The sequence below is a fragment of the Eschrichtius robustus genome, chromosome 1 (genome assembly GCF_028021215.1).
Source record: "Eschrichtius robustus isolate mEscRob2 chromosome 1, mEscRob2.pri, whole genome shotgun sequence".
Lineage (NCBI taxonomy): Eukaryota > Metazoa > Chordata > Mammalia > Artiodactyla > Eschrichtiidae > Eschrichtius > Eschrichtius robustus.
In genome coordinates, this window is record NC_090824.1 from 124,691,896 (window position 1) to 124,712,584 (window position 20,689).

Genomic DNA, 20,689 nt, shown 5'->3' on the forward strand with positions numbered 1-20,689 from the left:
GTCTACCCGACCGTGGAGCATCGCCCAGCGAGAAATGTCCAGCACGAAACTTCGCAAACCACTTTTGACGTGTTCCATCAGTCACAGCACCTTTTCCATATACTGCACAAATCTTTTTTGCATTTCGGTTGCGTTTTTACCTTTCTTGGAATAATAAAGCATAATATGCTGAAAATATTGCTTTTTTCTTCCATCTTCAATATTAAAATGGTTACACAAAAAGTCACCAATTTTGAAAAGTCTTTTTTTAAATGCACGCTGATATGACAGCTGTCACATACAATCTAACAAAATTGTTTTGAATGAAGTTAAAGACAACTAAGTGCTACTAGAGCCACCTTACGGAAAAAAAACGAATGAACCTTTGGCCAACCCAATATTTTCTCTCCACAGACGCAAAGAGAAGCTTGGCAGCCAGGTTACATTTCCCACCTCTAAAAAGCTGTCCTTTTTCTCAAGGCAAATAAACTCTCTGCATCTCGGCCTTCCTGCATCTTCACCAGCCCTGGGCACTTCCCTGCCCATCCTCAGCTAGACAGAGATGCCCCCTGCCTCACTCTAGTCAAAAGCTCTCCTACACCCAGCATCTTTTCACTTTGGGAGCCAGATCTGGCTTCACTTTTCCTAGCTGCCTAGCCTGTCAAGTCCTGAAATCTGAGATTGTTCTTCTATGAAATGGGCCCTTAGCTCACAGGTTATCATCGTGGGACTGGAATGTGTGACCCAGGTGATAAGTACACAGCACAGCACCTCGGGCACTCTCGATGGCCCTTCCTGCTGCTGCCCTCAACGTGCCGCGTGTGCCATGGAGACCAACACAGAAGACTTGGGGAAGCTGGGACAACACTGACTGACTCTGCCCCGTGTGGCAATGATTGTTATCAGGACTATTCTCAGATACCCTGTGCCAGAACCTGTCATAAGCGCCTTACTGGTGTTATTTTAGCTTCACCTCAGTCCCATTTCACTTACACAGAAACAGACTTACGGGCTAGTGTCTGTTGACTAGGTTAGTCCTATGTGTCTTTGTGGGTGCATGACATACATCTCATGTTTGGTGAAACACACCCCAGCTATTGAAAGTATTTCATATTTTCCTTTTTCTTTGGTTACTCCACATGTTTAATAAGCTTGCTGTTATTTTCCCCTTGCAGACCTTCATAAGTCCTTATTCTGGATTAAATCTGGTGTTGGCATACACCATCCTGGTGCTCACGGGCATCTGGGCCTTCTTTGTTTCTGGAGGCAGCTGCCGAAGCCTGAAACTCTGCCTGCTTTGCCAAGACAAGGACTCCCTCCTCTTCAACCAGCGCTCCAGATAACCTCCAAGGACCAGCGCTTCTCAAACAGTAAGCTGCCTCTTTAGAGGAAGCGCAACGGTGCCTTTTTCTAAAAATCCCTTTTCCTGGTGGAATTAGAAAAAACCAAACTATCTAGATACAGCATGGCTTTCATGCAACAGCTTTCTGAAAGGGATTCATCAGTGGTGTGCAGCCAGGCTGCACGTTAGAAAGAACTACCTGGGGAAGCATAAAGAATACTGATTTCTGGACTCCACCCTCCAGATTTAATTGGTCTGGGCATTTGGTGATTTTTTAAAGTTTCCCAGATGACGCCGATGTGCAGCCAGGTTGAGAACCATCGGTGTCCAAACAGGAACTTCCTGAGAACACCGTAAGTGAATAAGAATCAGATGTTTAGCTGTCTCTTAACTCAGCCTGCATTGGGCAAGTAAGCGTCTGAAGGTCAAATCCTGGTTAGCCTTTGTCTTTTCAAGTTTTGAAGTCACAGAAGGCTAAAGGGCTATCATCTCCGTGAACTGTTTTCACGTCCTTCACTGGTACCCTGTTTTATGAGAACATGGTAGGCCGTGCTTCTAACTATAATAATACATTGCACTGACTGACTATGATCATTTAACCAAGTAAGCTATTGATTAATAGACTGTATTTTCCTCTAGTTTTTTCATTCTCGATTTTGCTTGTTTGAAGCATTACATTACATTACATTTTTGAGCATAGATTATGTTTCTTTAACTAAAAACCAATTATTTTCCAACTTCCTGGGAAGATGATATAAAACCAAGAATTTTTGTGCAACTTCTGTAAGTCTTCCCTGAGCTCAAGGCTTTCCATGGGCTCTGCCCCAAGGCAGTGTTTACCAGCTGAGCACTTGCTGCCGGACTAGTTGAGTTGAAGCCCATGTTCTGTCTCTGAGCAGCTCTGCAAGTTGCTGAGTGATGTACCCTGGAACAGGCTTCCCTGGAGCTGGCAGAAGTTTACGAAAAGCAGGAGGAAAACAAACCAGTAGGGTGGTGTTGACACTTATAATTTGCTCCTGTGATATTAACTAGTACTTCTCCCCAAATGGTGTAGTGAAAAATTGGAAATATGACTTAAACTGCCAAATTCCCGCTTTTAACATAGCCCATATAATCTTTAGATCTTGTAAATGTTTCTGGGTTTTGCTGACAGATACAGCATTCCCTTTATAGGAATATCTAAGATGTTTGTTCAGCTTCCAAACAACGCTTTTGGCTTCCTTTGTAAAGAGTAATTGTTCCCAGTTGATGGCTTTTAGGAAGCTGATGGTGTGAAATGTAAATTCCCTACACATTTAAATGAGAAGCTCAGTGAATCCCGTATGTGCAGTAGAACAGCCAAAAGAAATAGAAGCAGCAAATGAGAGGGCTCACCAGTGACGTGACCGATGGGAGAATTTGACGATACTGTGGTGGGGAAGAATAACAGACATGTTTAAAATGGAAACGCAGCCAGTGTTTTGGGTTAGCCACACATCATTCCAGGGACCAGAACCTTACACGTGAACTAGACCTTTATCAGAGAAATCCCCTCTCATGTTTAAATTATTTGAATTTTTCAATCTAGGGATTCAGGAGCAGTAGGGTTTCTCGCAAGGCTGTAAACAGTCCCATAAGCAATTATAGTTATTCCGCTAAAGCTTACTTCACCACTAATACCAATGTTTTTGCTGGGGTTTACAATTTTCCACCTTTTTACAAGATTTTCTTTAAACTAGGTGAGTCATAGAAGAGTCAAGGACATAGAGACTGAATAGTGAAATCTATTGTGCAGAGTTGAGGGGAACAAGATACCCACTGAACTGGGCTTCATTCCTATTGGAGCATGGTGTTCTTTGATGATCAGGATAAGAAAAATATAGAGTTGGCTATTACTGCTGACATACACATCTCTTTAACGGATAGTCTGGTTAAATATTTGCTGATCTGTAAAGTATAGAAATATCTGAGAATATTAATATTACTCATGCTTGAGCTCTGCGGATGTCCTGTGTGCATTAATAGTTTAATATTAGGTAAGGAATCTGGGATATTGTGACATCTCATTTATAAAAGCATCTCGGGCAGGAAGAAAATTTTCTTTGATGGTGAGACTGTTGTCTTAGTTTTATTTAATAGTTCATTTAATAATCCTTGATTACCTGTGAATAAAGGAACTTTGTAATTCCTTATTTCTCTTGTGAGCATTGCCATAGTCAGCTTAGGCACTGTGATTGCAAGTAGCCTTGTTTGCCTAATGCCAAGGAAGCCCGGGGGAGAGTAGTCTTCCTCTGTTGTGTGTATATATTGAGATGTGCTTTATTTTTTTAATTTTTATTTTTTGCGTTTGTTATCTCTAATGAGCTTTCTGAGCCCTGATAGTACTTGGAGAGGAGTTGGTGGTGGTAATCTTGTATGTTCTCCTCCACACGAGGCTTTCTCAGTTTGGAGGGAAGTGTGGCTATAGTTAAAGCTGACCTTGGAATGTGAATGCTGTTGCAGCACCTGACTCTGTTGCCATGTGAATAATTGAGACCGATTTTGGTTCTCTAATAAATTTGTGTTTATTTTTAACTCATCTGAATTAGCACTTGTAGTGGGAGGAGTTTTGTTACCCTTGATCCTAGCCTGTGTGACTGGCAATATAGTAGCAGCCTCTTTTCGAGCAGCTTAGTGAAAATATGGCTGAAAGGAATAAATGCTATCTGAAGACTGTATAGAAGATGGCTTTTGTTCCCAATGTTAATATTTTTCTTCTCAAGCACATTTCATTGTTTGCTGAGAGTGGCAGGTATGCATCAAAAATGCTAGGTGTTCTTATCCTGTAGAGTTGGTACAGGATAAGGAGTCGTGACAGAAGCTTCCTCTTACCTGGTCCTCTTCCCGCTCGCCTCAAACTAGCCCCAAGACATCGATTAATGGTCAGAGTGGGCCTGAGGGCTCCGCGGAAGCCAGGGTGGAAGCCTGTCTCAGGCATCAGCAGCCCACTCCCTGGGACGGGCTCCTTGAGAGTGCTAGCTTTCTATTTGGCTAAGTTTTTCCTAGGCCGCACCATTCCTAACTCCAGGTAGATAGATGTCACAACAAAACAATCTCAAAGTTCTTTGCTTAGAGCACTTTGTTTATGATTGCGATGTTTACATTTCTCATTTAATAAAAGACTTTACTTCATTCCGTTAAATTTTAGTGTTTAGAGGGGTGGGCACCGTCTCCATGTACAACGCGTATCGTTTTATATAAGTTATACTGTTATGTCATGTATACTTGCAATGTCAGACCTTGTGTTCAATACACAATGCAATAGACTCTTTCCAGAGCTGTATTTTTCAGTAAACAATAAAAAGATTGTTTGTCACTACTTGTTTCTCATGTTTCCTCTTCTTTGGAATAGTGTATCCTGCAGTATTTGTTTTATAATTTTTGTCTCTTATAAAACTTGGCCGTGCATTATGTTATTTGTCACCGGTCAACTCGGAGACTCTTTTCAAAGAGAAATCTTTGTTATCTGATTTAAAATTTATAAGGCCTGTTTTGTTTCTGTGTGTTCAGAAGCAGTTTGGTGCAGAGAAGTTGCCTGAGGTGTCATAGGCCAAATGGAGGAGAATCCTCAAAGGTCCTGAAAGCCCTTGAAAAGTCTCCTAAGTAACTGTAAAATAGTGAATGTATAAAACATCATGGAATACTGGCCAAAGATGGGAGTTGGTTGACTAGGAGAGTACAATTTAGTTTCTACCCAGTGACCCCGAGCAGCCTATAGCGTCGTTTTGTTTTTTCTTCCCTTGGTGAGGAGTCAGTGCAGCTAAGGGGCTGAGCTTGGCCTTCACCATCAGACACGCTACACAGAGAATTGTTAGGGCCTGAAACGCAAAACCATGTGATGCCTTTTCACTCTGGTTTGAAATGAGGCTGCTCCAGGTTTATGTTAATTGTATTATTAGATGAAATATCCTCAGGAGTCAAGGACTCTTCGGTCTAACTTGTAATGGAAAAGGTGTACATTCCCCAGATTCATGTACAATTTCTTTGGCCGTTCCACACTGAAATCGTGGCTCTAGTTTAATTGTTATTTGTTTGATGTTTAGTTGGGACAGGGATTTCCCTGTGACCAGCCTCAACGTATGAGAAACCCCCAATGGAAAGAGCTACATATTTTACCTTCGCCTTATTGAAAATGCTGAATAGAAGGAACCACTCCCTGGCTTATGGTCTCAGCCTTAGTAAAAGAATTGGGGATTTGACACATTCTAAGGGGACGACAGTAGATTATGAGCTCTGAGTGGGTCCTGGCTTTAAGGTTCAGTAATTAGTAGGTGGTACTTTTTGCTCAAGTGTGGGTCACTGTAAATCCTGCTTATACCTAATAGTAAATCCATACATATTTTCTGTGCTTGAGCAAAATCAGAGGTAGAGTCTACAGCATTTAGTCAGGGCTTACCATGCACAGAACGTTGTGTTAGATACTTTATCTTGTGTGTGTGTGTCTGTGTGTGTGTGTGTGTGTGTGTGTGTGTGTGTGTGAGAGAGAGAGAGAGAGAGAGAGAGAGATACTTTAAAAGGATGGAAAAGAACAAGATGGTGGAGATCTTTGTTTTTTAGGAAATATATAAGGCAGCTACAAATGCACTACAAATTAGGAAATAATATAGAATAGCTTGAATACATAGGATGATACTTAAAATTTTTGGAGTGGATGAGGGGCAGGTGGGTCATGGAGGTATGTCAAAAAGAAAAGGTGGGGACTGAGGGCTGAACTCTGAGGCGCTCCACTTGACAGGAAAGGGCAGGTGGGGTCATCACTGAGGAGAGAAGGAAAACCAGGAGAGTGTGGTGGCCTGAGAGCCAGGGGGAAGTATGTCAACCGCTGCTGAGCAATGAGTAAGATGAGGAGTAGGAACTGATTGCTGTACGTGGAGAGATGGAATTTTCTGGTGACTTTGATAAAAGCAATTTTAGTGTAGGGGTGAATGTCTAAATGGAGTGGATTATAGAGATAGGGAGATAAGGAAGTAGCCACAGCATGTAGAATACAGATAACCATATAATTATAGTAGGGGAATGGGATGATAGCCTGAGGAGGATGTGAGGGCAAGAGACGGCATTCTTCTTTCCTTTTCTTTTTTCTCTCTAACGTTGTACTGTAACAGCATGTTTATATGAAGATGGGGATGATTCAGTGGAAAGGGAAACATTGATGCAGGAGAGGCGATAGTTGCCAAAGCAAAGTCCCTAAGGAGAGAATAGAGTGGGAAGCTTTTTAGCATTAAATGCTTACAATTAGATAAGTTAAAATGTTTAAAAACAAGAACTTAAACTTCTACTTAAGAAACTAGAAACAGAGGAGCAAACTAAAGCTAGAATAAGCTGAAGAAAGGAAGTAGTGAAGAGAATAGCAGAAGTCAGATAGAAGGCAGAAAAAACAATGGAGCAATCAATAAAAGGAAACTCTGGTTCTTTGAGAAAATCAGTACAATTGGTAAAGCTGTGTCCAGATTGATAAGGAAAAAAAGAGGGCACAAATTATGAGTATCAGGAATAAGTGGAGACATCAATACAGCCTCTACATTATTAAGTAAAAAGGGAATATTATGAATAGCTTAAAGGCAGTAAATTAAAAACTTAAATGAAGTGGACAAATTCCTTTTTAAAAAAGCTCACTCAAGAAGAACTAGAAAATCTGACTATCCCTATATCGCTTCAGAGTGTTTTTTCTTGCCTTGTAATGTGCCTTGTGATTATTTATTGAAAGCTGTACATCATGTATTAGGTAAGAGGAACTGAAGTAAATAGGCCTTTAGTGTAAGTTTTATGTCAGCCTGGGCAAGAGCTGGACTGTATTTAATATCTGCTGCAGCTCTAAGTACCAGAGGCTTCAAGTTCCTCTCGTGTCCTTGTTGTTGTCTCCCCTCTTGACTTTGGGCTTCCCCTGTGCTCCTTCTCAAAGAAAGTCTATGTCTTGAGTATCTTTGAACTGTAACCCACTGTTTTTATATTGGAGCCCTACTGAGGTGGCAGTAAGGTTGGTGTGGGAGAGGGGCCATGTCCTATAATCTTAAGACTAAATCTCAGTTTTTTGGTGGGGCTACATCCCTTAACTAAGTGTCTCTTAGTTCTTTTCCTCCCCTTAGGTGAGACAGGAAGGCTAAAGGGGGCTGGAATGGGAGAAATGCCCTTCTTCTAGGTGGGATAAGGCTCTTGTACCGTCTTTTCTCCTGGAAAGTAGGCCTTTGTTATGGAGAACGCTCTGGGCATATTTTACTTTTTTTTTCTTTTTTTAAAAATAAATTTACTTATTTAATTTTGGCTGTGTTGGGTCTTCGTTGCTACGTGCAGGCTTTCTCTAGTTGCGGCGAGCAGGGGCTACTCTTTGTTGCGGTGCGCGGGCTTCTCATTGCGGTGGCTTCTCTTGTTGTGGAGCACGGGCTCTAAGCATGCAGGCTTCAGTAGTTGTGGCACGCGGGCTCAGTAGTTGTGGCTCATGGGCTCTAGAGCACAGGCTCAGTAGTTGTGGCACACGGGCTTATTTGCTCCACGGCATGTGGGATCTTCCCAGACCAGGGATCGAACCCGTGTCCCCTGCATTGGCAGGAGGATTCTTAACCACTGCGCCATCAGGGAAGTCCCTCTGGGCATATTTTACAATGATTATCCTTACCCTCTCCCTGCCAGAGCCACAGAGGGCTCTTCACTGAGAATTTGGCAGGTCTCCTGGAGGTAAAACCCTCAAAAGTGTGGGGCTCTTAAGACTCTGTTCTAGACTTAGGAATTTCTCACTTTTAAGCTATTCCATACTTAGGCTCTAGCAATTTGTCAAAATTAGCATTTAAGTGTCCCTACCTGTTTATGGCTCCACCAACTTCTGCTCTAGGTAAGCAAATCTCAGCTGTGGCTCCCTGGATTCACCTGTCTCTCCAGATTTCAGGATGATGGCTTGTCTTGAGACCTCAGTTCTCTAATGGGGGTGAGAAACATTACTGATTTTCAGTTTGTTTAGTGTTTTCCTTTTCTTTTTTTTTTTTTTAACATCTTTATTGGAGTATAATTGCTTTACAATGTGTTTAGTGTTTTCTTATTGTAAGTGTGAGAGTGACAGCTTTCAAGCTCTTTACATGTTGGAGCTAACCAGAAATCCCCAAAATCTATTAAAGGCATCGAATTTGCAGTTTACGTAAAGAAATTCCTAGAAGGCTTCACTGAAGAATTCTACCAGACTTTAATAAAACAAACAAACAAAAAGGAGATATGTTATAAAACTGTAGTAATCAAAACAGTATGATATTGGCATAAAAACAGACACATAGAACCATAAAACTTCTAGAAGAAAACATAGGCAGTACTCTCTTTGACATCAGTTTTAGTTGTATTTTTTTGGATATGTCTCAAGGGAAACAAAAGCAAAAATAAACAGGACCACATCAAACTAAAAAGCTTTTGCACAGCAAAGGAAACTATCAACAAAATGAAAAGGCCGCTTACTGAATGGAAGAAGATATTTGCAAATAATATATCTGATAAAGGGTTAATATCCAAAATATATAAAAAACTCATAAAACTCAACATCAACGTATGTATACGTGTGTGTGTGTGTGTGTGTGTGTGTATGTATGTATGTATGTATCACATCTTCTTTGCCCATTCATCTACTGATAGGCACTTGGGTTTCTTCCATATCTGGGCTATTATAAATGCTGCAATGAAAAAAGAAAAAAGAAAAAACCCCCACAAACAATCCAATTAAAAAACAGGCAGAGGATCTGAAAAGACATTTTTCCAAAGAAGGCATTCAGCTGGCCAACAGGCACATGAAAAGATGCTCGACATCAGTAATCACCAGGGAAATGCAAATCAAAACCACAGTGATATATCACCTCACACCTGTCAGAATGGCTGTGGTCAAAAAGACCTCAAGTAACTAGTGTTGGCAGGGATGGGGAGAAAAGGGAACCCTTCTGCACGGTTGGTGAGTATAAATTGGTGCAGCCACTATGGAAAACAGGATGGAGGTTCCTCAAAAAATTAAAAATAGAACTACCATATGATCCAGCAGTTCTACTCCTTGGTAGTTATCCAAAGAAAACAAAAACACTAATTAGAAAAGATATATGCACCCCTGTGTTCATTGCAGCATTTGCAATAGCCAAGATATGGAAGCAACCCAAGTGCCTATCAGTAGATGAATGGGTGAAGAAGATGTGATACATACGTACACACACATGCACGCACACACACACACACACACACACACACACACACACACACACACCATGGAATATTACTCAGCCATAAAAAGAATGAAATCTTGCCATAACAGAGTTATAGATACAGAGAACAAAACAGGTGGTTAGAGGAGAGGGGGGTGGGGAGAGGAAGGAAATAGGTGAGGGAGAGTAAGAGGTATAAACTTGGAGTTGCAAAATAAATGAGTCATGGATATGAAATGTACAGTGTGAGGAATATAGTCAATAACTGTAATACCTTTGGGTGGTGACACATTGTAACTAGATTTATTGTGGTGATTATTTTGAAGTGTATAGAAATAAATCACATTGTGTAACAGGAACTAACATAGTGTTATAGGTCAGCTATACTTCAAAAACAAGCAAACAAACATACAAACTAATGGAAAAAGATCAGCTATATGGTTATCAGAGGTGAGCAGTGGGGGGAGGGGGAATTGGATGAAAGCAGTCAAAAAGTACTACAGACTTGCAGTTTTCAGTTAAATAAGTGCTAGGGATATAATGTACAACATGATAAATATAATTAACGTTGCTGTACGTTATATATGAAAGTTAAGAGAGTAAATCCTAAGAGTTCTCATCACACACACACATTTTTTTCTGTTTCTGTAATTTTGTGTCTATATGAGATGATGGGCGTTCACTAAACTTACTGTGATAATCACTTCGTGATGTATGTAAGTCACATCATTATACCGTACACCTTAAATTTATACAGTGCTGTGTGTCAATTAATCTCAATAAAATGAAAAAAAAAAGAATTGTTTAGCATATGGTAGAAACAGCATGTTGCTGTTTGTCATGTTTAGCATGTTGTAAGCAGACAAATCAGTACAATCCTTTTGGGTGGTAATTTAGCAAAATTTATAAAATATCTATAAGATTTTGAGATGTGCGTTTTTTGAGCCAGCAGTTCCTTTTCTAGGAATTTATCTTGCAGAAATACATCTGAATACATAGGCTCTTGTAATAGTCTTGTAACTGTAAGGAATTTGCAATGAACGTCTTTCAACAGAGCTTGGCCTCCAATTGCAGAACGCTTTACAGCCATTAGAAAGAATGAGGATATTTGGAATATGTTAGAAAACAAAAGCAAGGTATAGACCATTCTTCCATTCAGTAAATATTTTTTATGCCAGACATTGTGGTAGATACCAAGAATACAATAGTGAAAGTAGGTAAGATCCGTTTATTAAATATTTAAAAGTGAATGTTAACACACGAACATACATAACTATGACTATTTTGGGAGTTAGGATTATGGGGGACTTTTGGCTTTATTCATAATTAAATATTTGTATTTTTTAATGAGCATATATTATTATTATTATTTTTTAAATATGGAAAACCTCTTATTTAAAAAAAAATATTGGTCACAGCATTATTTATAGTAGCAAAAAGCTAGAAGAAAAATATTAATGTTTAACACTAAGGAAAAGTGTTAACTTTTATATTAATAAAAGTTAATATAAACATATTAAATATAAAAGTTAAATATAAAAAAGTTAAATATAAAAGTTAACAAAGTGTTAACTTAAATATTAATGTTTAACACTAAGGAAAACACTAAGACCAACAAATCCATCCAAAGAAACATTATCCAGCTAATAAAAATTAGGTTTATAAATATTAAATAACAATATGCTATCATGTTAGTTACTTAAAGACTTTTTAAAAGTATCAATACATAGAAAAAATATCAGAGAAAAACACAAAAACATTAGTAGCATCTGCATTAGAGAAGAGGTGACTTTAAATACACTTTCCATTTCTCTGCATTTCCAAGTTTCCTTTTTTTTTTTTTTTTCACACACACACGCTGTATTTTATCTTTACAAGAGATAAATAGACTGACACCAAGCATTGTAAATGGATGACCACAACAAAAGCAACAATGATTGCAATTACCGAACACGAAACACACTCATACTGTCATAATATTGACATTCAGTCCAGTAATCCTCCACTGTAACAGCATCTTTACTTTGCAGTGAAAATTGATTTGTATATTTTTTGCCTCTGAGTCCTTGTGGGATTTTTTTTTTTTATATTCAAACAGAAAGTCACAAAAATTATAATCATCCTCATCAGTTCACTCAGCCCCATGTAATTAATTTTTTTTATCTTAATTTTTTTTATCTTTTGTTTTGCACTTTTATGAATTCATCAGTTTTCCATTAGAGTTCTGAAAAGGCTTATTCATTCAGCTCAGCAGTATAGTCTGTTACCAGAAACCTGTACTTGTCAGAGTCTTTTCCATGAATTTCTTGAAGATGAAACCCTTTTATAGGAACATTTCTGCAAAAGCATCAGAGTACACCCAGAACTGTCTGTAAATGACAAAAGACTTAAAAATGACCACGGTTAAAGATTTGATGAAAGTTCATAATAATGCAATTGACAAGGAAATTTAGTTATTTCTGAGATACACATTTTAAAGTAATAACTAGAATTATGACATAACATTATACCAGAACATATAAGATTTTTAGAAATTTCATGTAATGTCTGAAACATTTATATTAACATATTTCCATACAAATAACCCAAAGAAAGTTTAGTATTAGTTGTTTTGTTGGTTTGTTTGTTTTTTTATACTGCAGGTTCTTATTAGTCATCAGTTTTATACACATCAGTCTATGCATGTCAATCCCAATCGCCCAATTCAGCACACCACCATCCCCACCCCACCGCGGTTTTCCCCCCTTGGTGTCCATACGTTTGTTCTCTACATCTGTGTCTCACCTTCTTCCCTGCAAACCGGTTCATCTGTACCATTTTTCTAGATTCCACATGCAGAGCATATATTATTTATGTAGTCAGACAAAACCATAATCTAAGCACTTCTATGATTTCTTGTTGTCCTTTTTAGAAAGTGTATATCATAAAAGGCCTTTCACACTCTGATCCCAACCACTTTCCTGCCCCTCACCATTCCCTGTCCTCCCTTCCCAGACATTTTCAAACACATCCCCGAGGCCTCTGTTTACGATGCACCGTGAGCTCTCAAACCTCCCCATCTTTGTTCTTGTTTTTCGCTCCAGGTAGAAAACGTCGTATTCCTCCTGCAAGGTCCTGCTCAAGTGTCAGCCTTTGTGAAGTCTTTCCTGATTAGACTTAGAAAAACAAGTGGCTTTTTCCACTGTGATTCCTTAACACATATATATTTTTAAATCAAGGAATAATTTACATACAGTAAAATGCACCGATCTGAAGCATACAGTTGGATGAGTCTTGACAAATGTGTACGCCTGTGTAACCACCACCCCAGCAAGCTATAGAACGTTTCCTGTTCCCCAGGTGGTTCCCTTGCTTCCTTCCTAGTCAATCCACGTACCTTCCACAGAGGCAGCTGCTGGTTCCAACTTCTATCACCGTGGATTAGTTTCACTTTTGAACTTCATAAAAACGGAATAACACAAAGTGTACTCTTTTGTATCTGACTTCTTTCCTCAGCATAATTTTCTGAGATTCATGTCTTGGGGTATATCAGTAAGTTGTAACTTTTTGCTGAATGGTATTCCATCTTATGGAAGTACAGTTGTTTAGTCCTTCTTCTGTTAATAGACACATAGCATCTTTTCATACTACTCTTCTATATATTATGGTTAATGTTTTCTCTCTGTCTCCCTAAATGAGATTGTGATACCAATTATCTATCTAAATCGTGGTTGCACTTAATTTGTGCTTAGCAAACAGTGGTTGCTCATTAAATCTTTGCTTTTGAATAAGGAGGTATGAGAAAGAAAGTCAATTGGAAATTACTTTGAATGATAGAAGAGAGATAAAGGAAAACGCTGTTTCCTTATAACACTTTTGACACCAGAAGTGTGGGTTTCTCCACACCAAGCAATTCTCCAGTCCTCGGTGGACACCAGCTGGCTGTTCTACCATTTAACTCAATTCTGACACTAACTGTCCAGAAATATTGCAGACCCCACAGGTTAAGGACTCAATCCCACAAGCCTGCCCCCACTTTAGACATCAAGTGTAGTCCCAGGTTGTCACTTGTACTTCTGACTGTAAATTACAGGTTCCCATGACTCCCTCCTCAGGTCTGATAATTTGCTAGAAAACTCAGGTAAACATTTACCTACATTTGCCAGTTTATTATAAAGGATATTAACAAGGGATATATTAACAAGGGATTATTATAAAGGATATTATAAAGGATATTAACAAAGGATATTAACAGCCAGATAAAGAGGTCCATAGGTCAAGGCATGAAGAAAGGGCACAGGACTTCCATGCCCTCTCTGGGAGCATCACTATCCCAGCACCTCTGTGTTGGGAGCATTCTGAATCCCATTGTTTAGGGTTTTTATGGAGGTCCCATTATGCAGATGTGATTGATTAAATCATTCCCCATTGGTGATTTTTTTTTTTTATAGATTTATTTATTTTTTGGCTGTGTTGGGTCTTCGTTGCTGCGTGTGGGCTTTCTCTAGTTGCGGTGAGCGGGGGCTACTTTTTGTTGTGGTGTGCGGGCTTCTCATTGCGGTGGCTTCTCTTTGTTGCGGAGCACAGGCTCTAGGCACGCGGGCTTCAGTGGTTGTGGCCCGTGGGCTCAGTAGTTGTGGCTTGCAGGCTCTAGAGCGCAGGCTCAGTTGTTGTGGCGCACGGGCTTAGTTGCTCCGTGGCATGTGGGATCTTCCCAGACCGGGGCTGGAACCCGTGTCCCCTGCATTGGCAGGCAGATTCTTAACCACTGCGCCACCAGGGAAGTCCCACCCCCCACCCCCCCCCCACCCCCACTGGTGATTGAGCTCAATTCCCAGCCTCTCTCCCCTCCCTGGAGGCTGGGGGTGGGGCTGAAAGTTCTAACCCTCTAGTCACATGGTTGGTTCCTCTGGAAACCAGCCCCCATCCTCCAAGCTTCATCACCTCTTTAGCATCAGCTGAGGTGTGGCTTAAAAGGGCTTCTTATGAATAACATTTAGGAGCTTTGTGCCAGGAACCAAAGACAAAGACCAAGTACATATTTCGTATTATATCCCAGTATCACAGGAGATTAATCCAGATTTCACCCAGTGGCTAAGAGGGAGTGATGAGCTCCTGACCATGCTTGTTCTCCATGAAAAGGATGTACCATATTCAGGAAAACTTTTCAAATGGTTGTGTGTCGAGTGGTTGGGAAGGAGAGAAACTAAGATGCATGAGACCTGTTGGATGTCTAGGTAGCTTGGGAAACTAGTTTCAGCAGATGAACTAACTGGTTATGTTACCTGCCTCACCAGAAGAGTCTTTGCTGCTTTCAGAGAAGCTGGTCAACTCTGTCATCACCAGCACAGAGTTGCTATAGAGGTCTCAGTGTGCCCTTGAACCCGTAGGCCCTGTGTTTATTGTCTTCATAGCGGGTGATTAAAAGTTAATATTTGAAACAAGTGAACTCGAGCAGAAATAATGGCTTTGACTTACAGTGTGGAGAGGTCATAGTGGCCCTGTGAGTAGAGATCACGCTCCTTCTTGGGCTCCCACCCACAGGACAAGTCCCAGAGAAGTGTGCCAGGCCTGGCCAGGCTTCTCCTTTTTTTTTTTTTTTTTTGACATCTTTATTGGAGTATAATTGCTTTACAATGGTGTGTTAGTTTCTGCTTTATAACAAAGTGAATCAGTTATACATATACATATGTTCCCATATCTCTTCCCTCTTGCGTCTCCCTCCCTCCCACCCTTCCTCCCTACCCCACCCCTCTAGGTGGTCACAAAGCACTGAGCTGATCTCCCTGTGCTATGTGGCTGCTTCCCACTAGCTAGCTATTTTACATTTGGTAGTGTATATATGTCCATGCCACTCTCACTTTCTCACAGCTTACCCTTCCCCCTCCCCAGGCTTCTCCTTCTTGATGGACCAAGGGGATAAGCTCTGAATGGAAATGCCAGGATGGGGCAGGATGTTATTTGGCTGTGTGGTTTTTCTTCTTCTTCTTCTTCTTCTTTTATGGCTTTATTGAGGTATAATTAATGTAAGATAAATGACACCTATTTAAAGTATGAAATTTGAGCCGTTTTGACATATGTAGAGAAACCATCACGACAGTCAAGATAATGTACATATCCATCACCTCAACAGTTTTCCATACCCCTTCGTAATCCCTTCAGCCACCACCTCATCCCCAGGCAACCGCTGATCTGCTTTCTGTCACTATAGTTTAGTTTGCATTTTTAAGAATTTTATACAAATGGAATTTTTATATGTGTGTGTTTGTTTATATTTGTGTGTGTATTTATTCCTTGTCTCCAGTTCAGCTTCAGGAAGAGAGAAAGTTCAGTGCACGTGTCCCTGGGAATTTGGTTCACTGAATTAGAGGTGAGGGTAACATCCCAGGAGTTAAGCTGACTCCTTTGTCTGCTGGCAGTTGGCAGAACTTGCTCAGACTTTTCCGGAGCAGATGGCAGAGTTTAATGTTATGAAGCAGATTGGAGGCGGGAGGTTGTCGTTGATTTTCCAGAAATTGTTGGCACAAATGCCTTTAGGGCCTTTATCCTGTGGGGTTTTATGACGTGGCATGATTATGATAAGCATATGGCAAATTCTATTACGAGAAGGTGTTTCTGTGGCACCGGAGCTGTGGAGGGCGGACCCTGCGCTGCCGCTGGAGATCAGAGCACTGCGGGAGCTGCGTGGCCTTGGCTCAGCCCAGAGCTCCAGCCCTTGTTTCGTTTTCCACTTATAAGATATAGGGGCAGCGCTCCCTCTTTCCCTGGGTTGTTGCATAAAGGCGTGAAGGTGCGTCGAAACAGTCAAGGGTATACAAGTGGGAGGCATTACTGAATCCCCGGTTGACCTGCAGTCATGATGATATGCTGACCTGCAATAATTTTTTTTGGTGAATAATTCCATACCACAGAGCACTTTGGCCCTTGTTTCTGCCCATCATTCTATAGTGAAAGGGCATATGAGTGGGGCAGAGGGACCCTCCTCTGCAGTGTTGTCTCGGCCTCGCACCTTTCCCTTACACCCTGCGGCAGTTGAATCCCAGCCAGAGGACCACGTAGGGCCAGGCTTGCCTGCCCGCCGTGTCCAATGCGGATATGCGTGGTGACGCCAAAATGGTACCCACTGTCCAGGAGGCACCTCTGCTGCCCAGCAGGTGGCCCCGGAGGTCTCATTTCCTCCTGTAAGTGGGTCTCGAGCTTCTACCCACATCTCGAAGGAAGGTGACTCCTTCTAACGTGAGGGACAGGGCACAGCTAACAAGTCAAGAGACTCGGGTTTCAGGCGTTCGCCCCCTTCAGGATGGCAGGTTCCAGTAGAGAATGCTTTCACACCGCATTGTGCGGTGCAGGAATGTTCAGACTCCGAGGAGATCAGGAGGGGGTGTTGGGGGCACAGGGGGCAGGTAGCACCTGGCACCTGGCCAGGGTCCTGCAGCAAGGTCCCCGGAAGTTAACCAGGCGCCCTTATGCCCGCAGCGGGAGCTCCCGCAAAGGCAAGGACGCCCTAGGCCAGGTCACTGCTGAGCACCTGGACCCCAGGGCGTGGCTGAAGGGTGTGGCCAGGGCAGGGAGGGCTGGGGACCCCCGGAAGGAGTGAGGGGAAGGGGTGCAAGGACAAGGGGAGCCACGCCTAAGGGCTGCTGGCCTGCTTCCCTTGGGCCTGATTTTCCGTATGCCCTCTTTTCTCCCATCCTCCATATCCACCCTCTCTGGATTCCCCCATCTCTGTATCCTGTCCCCCATCCTCACCTTCCAGAGCTTTCTTCCAGGGTTTATTTTGTGTGCAAGTCATCTAGGTTTAACCCTTCCAAAGGATATGTCAAAGGAGGTTAGGGTTCCATATCTGCACAGTGGCTATACTGGCCACTGGCCATGCGTGGCTACTGAGTACTTTGAATGTGGCTACTGAAACTGAGAAACTCCATTTATTTTATTTTATTTTAATAAATTTAAATTTAAAAGCTGATAATTGATTCAGTTATTTGGAAAACTTTGTGTTTGGAGCAACTTGGGTACGTGAATATGCTTTTTCAAAGGTAAATTTATATGAAATCTAAATATAGATCAGATATTTTCAATGAAAATTTAGAGTTGAGTGAAGGGGAAAAGAATTTAAGGTGGAACCTAAAATGGGATTAATAATCAATGCAGCAAAGTCCTAGAATGTTTATTAAGGAAACAAGTATAGGCTTTTACCATTTGACAGTAACCAAACAAAGCAAAGAGACTGAAGACCTCCCCTTCGTGAGAGGCAAAGAAGCCAGGGCCTTCCCTGTGTCCCTGCCCCAGCCGGGGCCTCGTCTTTGTTACCTTCGCCTGCCTTGCGTCCAGCTCAGCACCTGGGCCCTCCCAGTGGTCGGTGGGAGGCAGAGGAGCTTCAGCAGTGCTTTCCTGTAGAGGCAGCCAGTGGCAGGGAATGAGTGAGAACCTGAGGAAAGCTTTCCCAGCTGCAGGGCTGGATCCTCAGGAGTCCACACGGAGTAGCAAGGAGGGTGACATTGTTGATCCCTGGAGCCCTCTCCCTGGCTTTGTTTTGTCTGAGCCAGGAGGGCCGAGAGCCCAGGCTGTGCTGAGGAGGGAGAGGGCAGGAAAACTGTCACTGTTTTCACCTCCCCCATAACTCTCCCTTTTTATGAACAGCCATTGTGCCAGGTACAATGCTCTCTCTGTGCTCTCACAAAATCCGTCCCTAAAAGCTGTAGAGAGCTCTTTGAAAGACAGCCTCACAGCTCTGGAGTGGTTTTTGTTGGTTTCTGATGGGCAACTTTGGGACGAGGCCGAGAAAGCATCGTCTAATTCCCACTGCTCAGTCCTGAGGGCTGTCGCTGCTGTCATTTGATCCGCATCAGGCTGGTGTGCTAATGGCAAGGCCGGATGCCACCCCTGGCTCCAGGGCGGTCAGAGGTCTCATGCACGCGCACGCACGCGCGCGCACAAACACACACACACACACACACACCCACACACACACCCGAGTCTCCATCTGTAACTCCGCCTAGCAAACAAGCTACAAAGACATAAGGCTCGCCATCACTACACAAAGTTAAGACAGTAGAGAAGAGAGAAGACTTCTCAAAGTCAAGGGAGGAGGAGAGGGAAAGAGATGATCTAAAGAAACCTATGCTTCAGGAGGACATCTCATGCTGTCAAAATGAGAGTGGGAATCAGAAGGTTCTCTGTGAACTGCAAGGTGCCAGCCAGGAGAGGTTGGTGGTGGGGACCTCCTTCTCAGTCATGGAACTAACTGGTCTCTGCTGGTCTCTTATATCGGTGGGCGGAGAATAAAGGAGTTACGTCATCTCAGAAACTGTCTTTGTCACTTGGAGGGAAGACCACGAAGGATCTTTGCAACATTCCATTATTTCTGGTCCCTGAATGCCATGATGCCAGCCCCTGCACAGATAACTTGCTGCTTTCATAGTTTGAAAATATACTTTAACTCAGCCATGGCTCCATATCTTCTTCCAAGTCAGAGAAGTTGGTAAGTCCCAATTCCAGGTTGACAGTAGGGACACAGACCGCAAAGGTGGCAGAGATAAAATTTGGGCAGGAGAGACAAAACTCTTCAACCATTTTGCTTCTGTTTCCTTTAGACACAAAAGCAGCTTAGGTCATCTCAGAGTTCACGTCTCCTCGAGGAGAGAGAAGGCAACAACACATTTTCAAGGAATAGCCAAATTATTTATAAAATCCGTAAAGTATGAAACATAACGACAGCCCTGACAGGAGGTTGGGTCGGGCTTAATATTCTGTCCTCACACTTGACAAGCAACTTCTGATTCCAGTTGTCATTCCAAAGTGAGACTCTTCCAGATCTTACGTGTCTTCTCTCTCTCTGAGGTCCATTCAGTGCGTCTGATTCAATTGTAAAGCAATTATACTCCAATAAAGAGGTTAAACAGACAAACAAACAAAACAAACAAACAAAGGGCAGGACTTGGAAAATGCCTCTACTATATTACAAAGAATATCTCTTGTTTTCTTTTTGTCTCGGACACCTTGACCCTTCCTGTTACCCCCGTCCCCCCGGCTGTAAGGTCAGACTAAAGGTGTTGTCATAGCAGAAGGAAAGCAGACAACAAGCCCTTCCCTGGGGAAGGAAACTGAGTCTCAAGAGTGGAGCCTAAGTCTGAGCGCAGAGAGAGTCCGTGTGCTGGTCTGAAGGCATGGACGAGAAACAGAATTCCCGGGACACTTGAAACCACGTTCAGGTGAAGCCCTGGATAAGAGTGTGTTCTAACCAGTAACAGCCCGCAGCGAGCGACGTGGTTTGTGCTCCCAGAATCCGGACCACTTCATGGTCTCACGCTCGCGAAGCAGACAGCTCAGACCTCCTACCTCCGAGGCGAGCTCTCCCCATCCACGCTCCCACTGGCGGTGGCATGGCATCAGGATGGTGGGGTCCCCCAAGGGTCTGGGGTGCTTGTGGGTGGAACTCCAGAGAACCCTCAGGTATTTCAAGTGTCCAGGGAGCCACAGCAGGTTGTGTCCAAAGCCAAGTCCTTCCTTGGACACGCCTGGGCATGCCAGGGCCTCAGGCGTGGGCCTTAGTCTCCTGCTTGATGGCTGGTTTGTAGATGACTCCTTTGTTGGCAACTTTTTTGCTGCTGGAACAGCAAGGACACATGAGTGTTATTAGTCAAACTGGAAAGAGAGGCAAGAGCAGCCCAACTCAGCTATGGAATGAGGCAAGTCAGATTCCTCTCTTGGAGACCTTTCTCCAGTTCTGTTGGTCTTGGGAGGAAACGCCCCCCAATAAAGCATTAAAGCAAAAGGGAACCTGTTCATTTTTCAACTGTTCTCTTTTAACGCTTGACGATACTAGACCTGCATTTTGACGAAGGTCTCATTACCACCCTGCTTCAAATCTCTGATTCCTACAGGGTTTCTGACAAGCTCTTTTTTTCATACCAGGAAAAATAAATTAGGTTTTAGGAAAAACTAAACACGACAATAAAAACACAAGCAAAGGGCATCAATGTGAGTAAGAAATCAAAAAATTTCCCTCAGTTTTCTTCTGGGTTCAGAGAAGAAAAACCGGATGTCAAGATCTTAGAAAGAAGACAGCCTTGGCGCTTGTGTGTAGGTAAATGGGGCCTCCCTTCCAAATCGAGAGGCTCGTCCAAGGTCTCAGCAGTGGCAGCAAAGCTGGCAGACGCACCTCCAACTCTGAGCGCACTGACTCTTGAACCACCAGCACCCAGTGTCTCAC

The 20,689-nt window shown here is 42.4% G+C and overlaps 3 protein-coding genes across 8 annotated transcripts in view; 2 read left to right on the top strand and 1 right to left on the bottom strand.

Annotated features, from left to right (window-relative positions):
• Window positions 1–4,658, top strand: part of APH1B (aph-1 homolog B, gamma-secretase subunit) — a 38,882-nt gene extending 34,224 nt beyond the window's left edge. For all 3 annotated transcript variants that reach the window (XM_068553255.1, XM_068553250.1, XM_068553260.1), the window contains one exon: window positions 1,155–4,658. In XM_068553255.1, the coding sequence (XP_068409356.1) occupies window positions 1,155–1,322 (168 nt within the window). In that variant the 3' untranslated portion in view covers window positions 1,323–4,658. The remainder of the gene's footprint in view (window positions 1–1,154) is intronic.
• USP3 (ubiquitin specific peptidase 3) overlaps window positions 1,165–20,689 on the top strand; it is a 301,215-nt gene continuing 281,690 nt past the window's right edge. Inside the window, exon 1 of the mRNA XM_068553165.1 lies at window positions 1,165–1,349. Within this exon, the coding sequence (XP_068409266.1) occupies window position 1,349 (1 nt within the window). The 5' untranslated portion in view covers window positions 1,165–1,348. The remainder of the gene's footprint in view (window positions 1,350–20,689) is intronic.
• The window catches only part of CA12 (carbonic anhydrase 12), a 61,577-nt gene continuing 59,216 nt past the window's right edge, over window positions 18,329–20,689 (bottom strand). For 2 of the 4 annotated variants that reach the window (XM_068553237.1, XM_068553220.1), the window contains one exon: window positions 18,329–20,081. In XM_068553237.1, coding sequence (XP_068409338.1) covers window positions 20,012–20,081 — 70 coding nt within the window. In that variant the 3' untranslated portion in view covers window positions 18,329–20,011. Of the gene's footprint in view, window positions 20,085–20,689 lie in introns of all 4 variants that reach the window. The other 2 variants (XM_068553228.1, XM_068553212.1) reach the window with 2 other exon arrangements.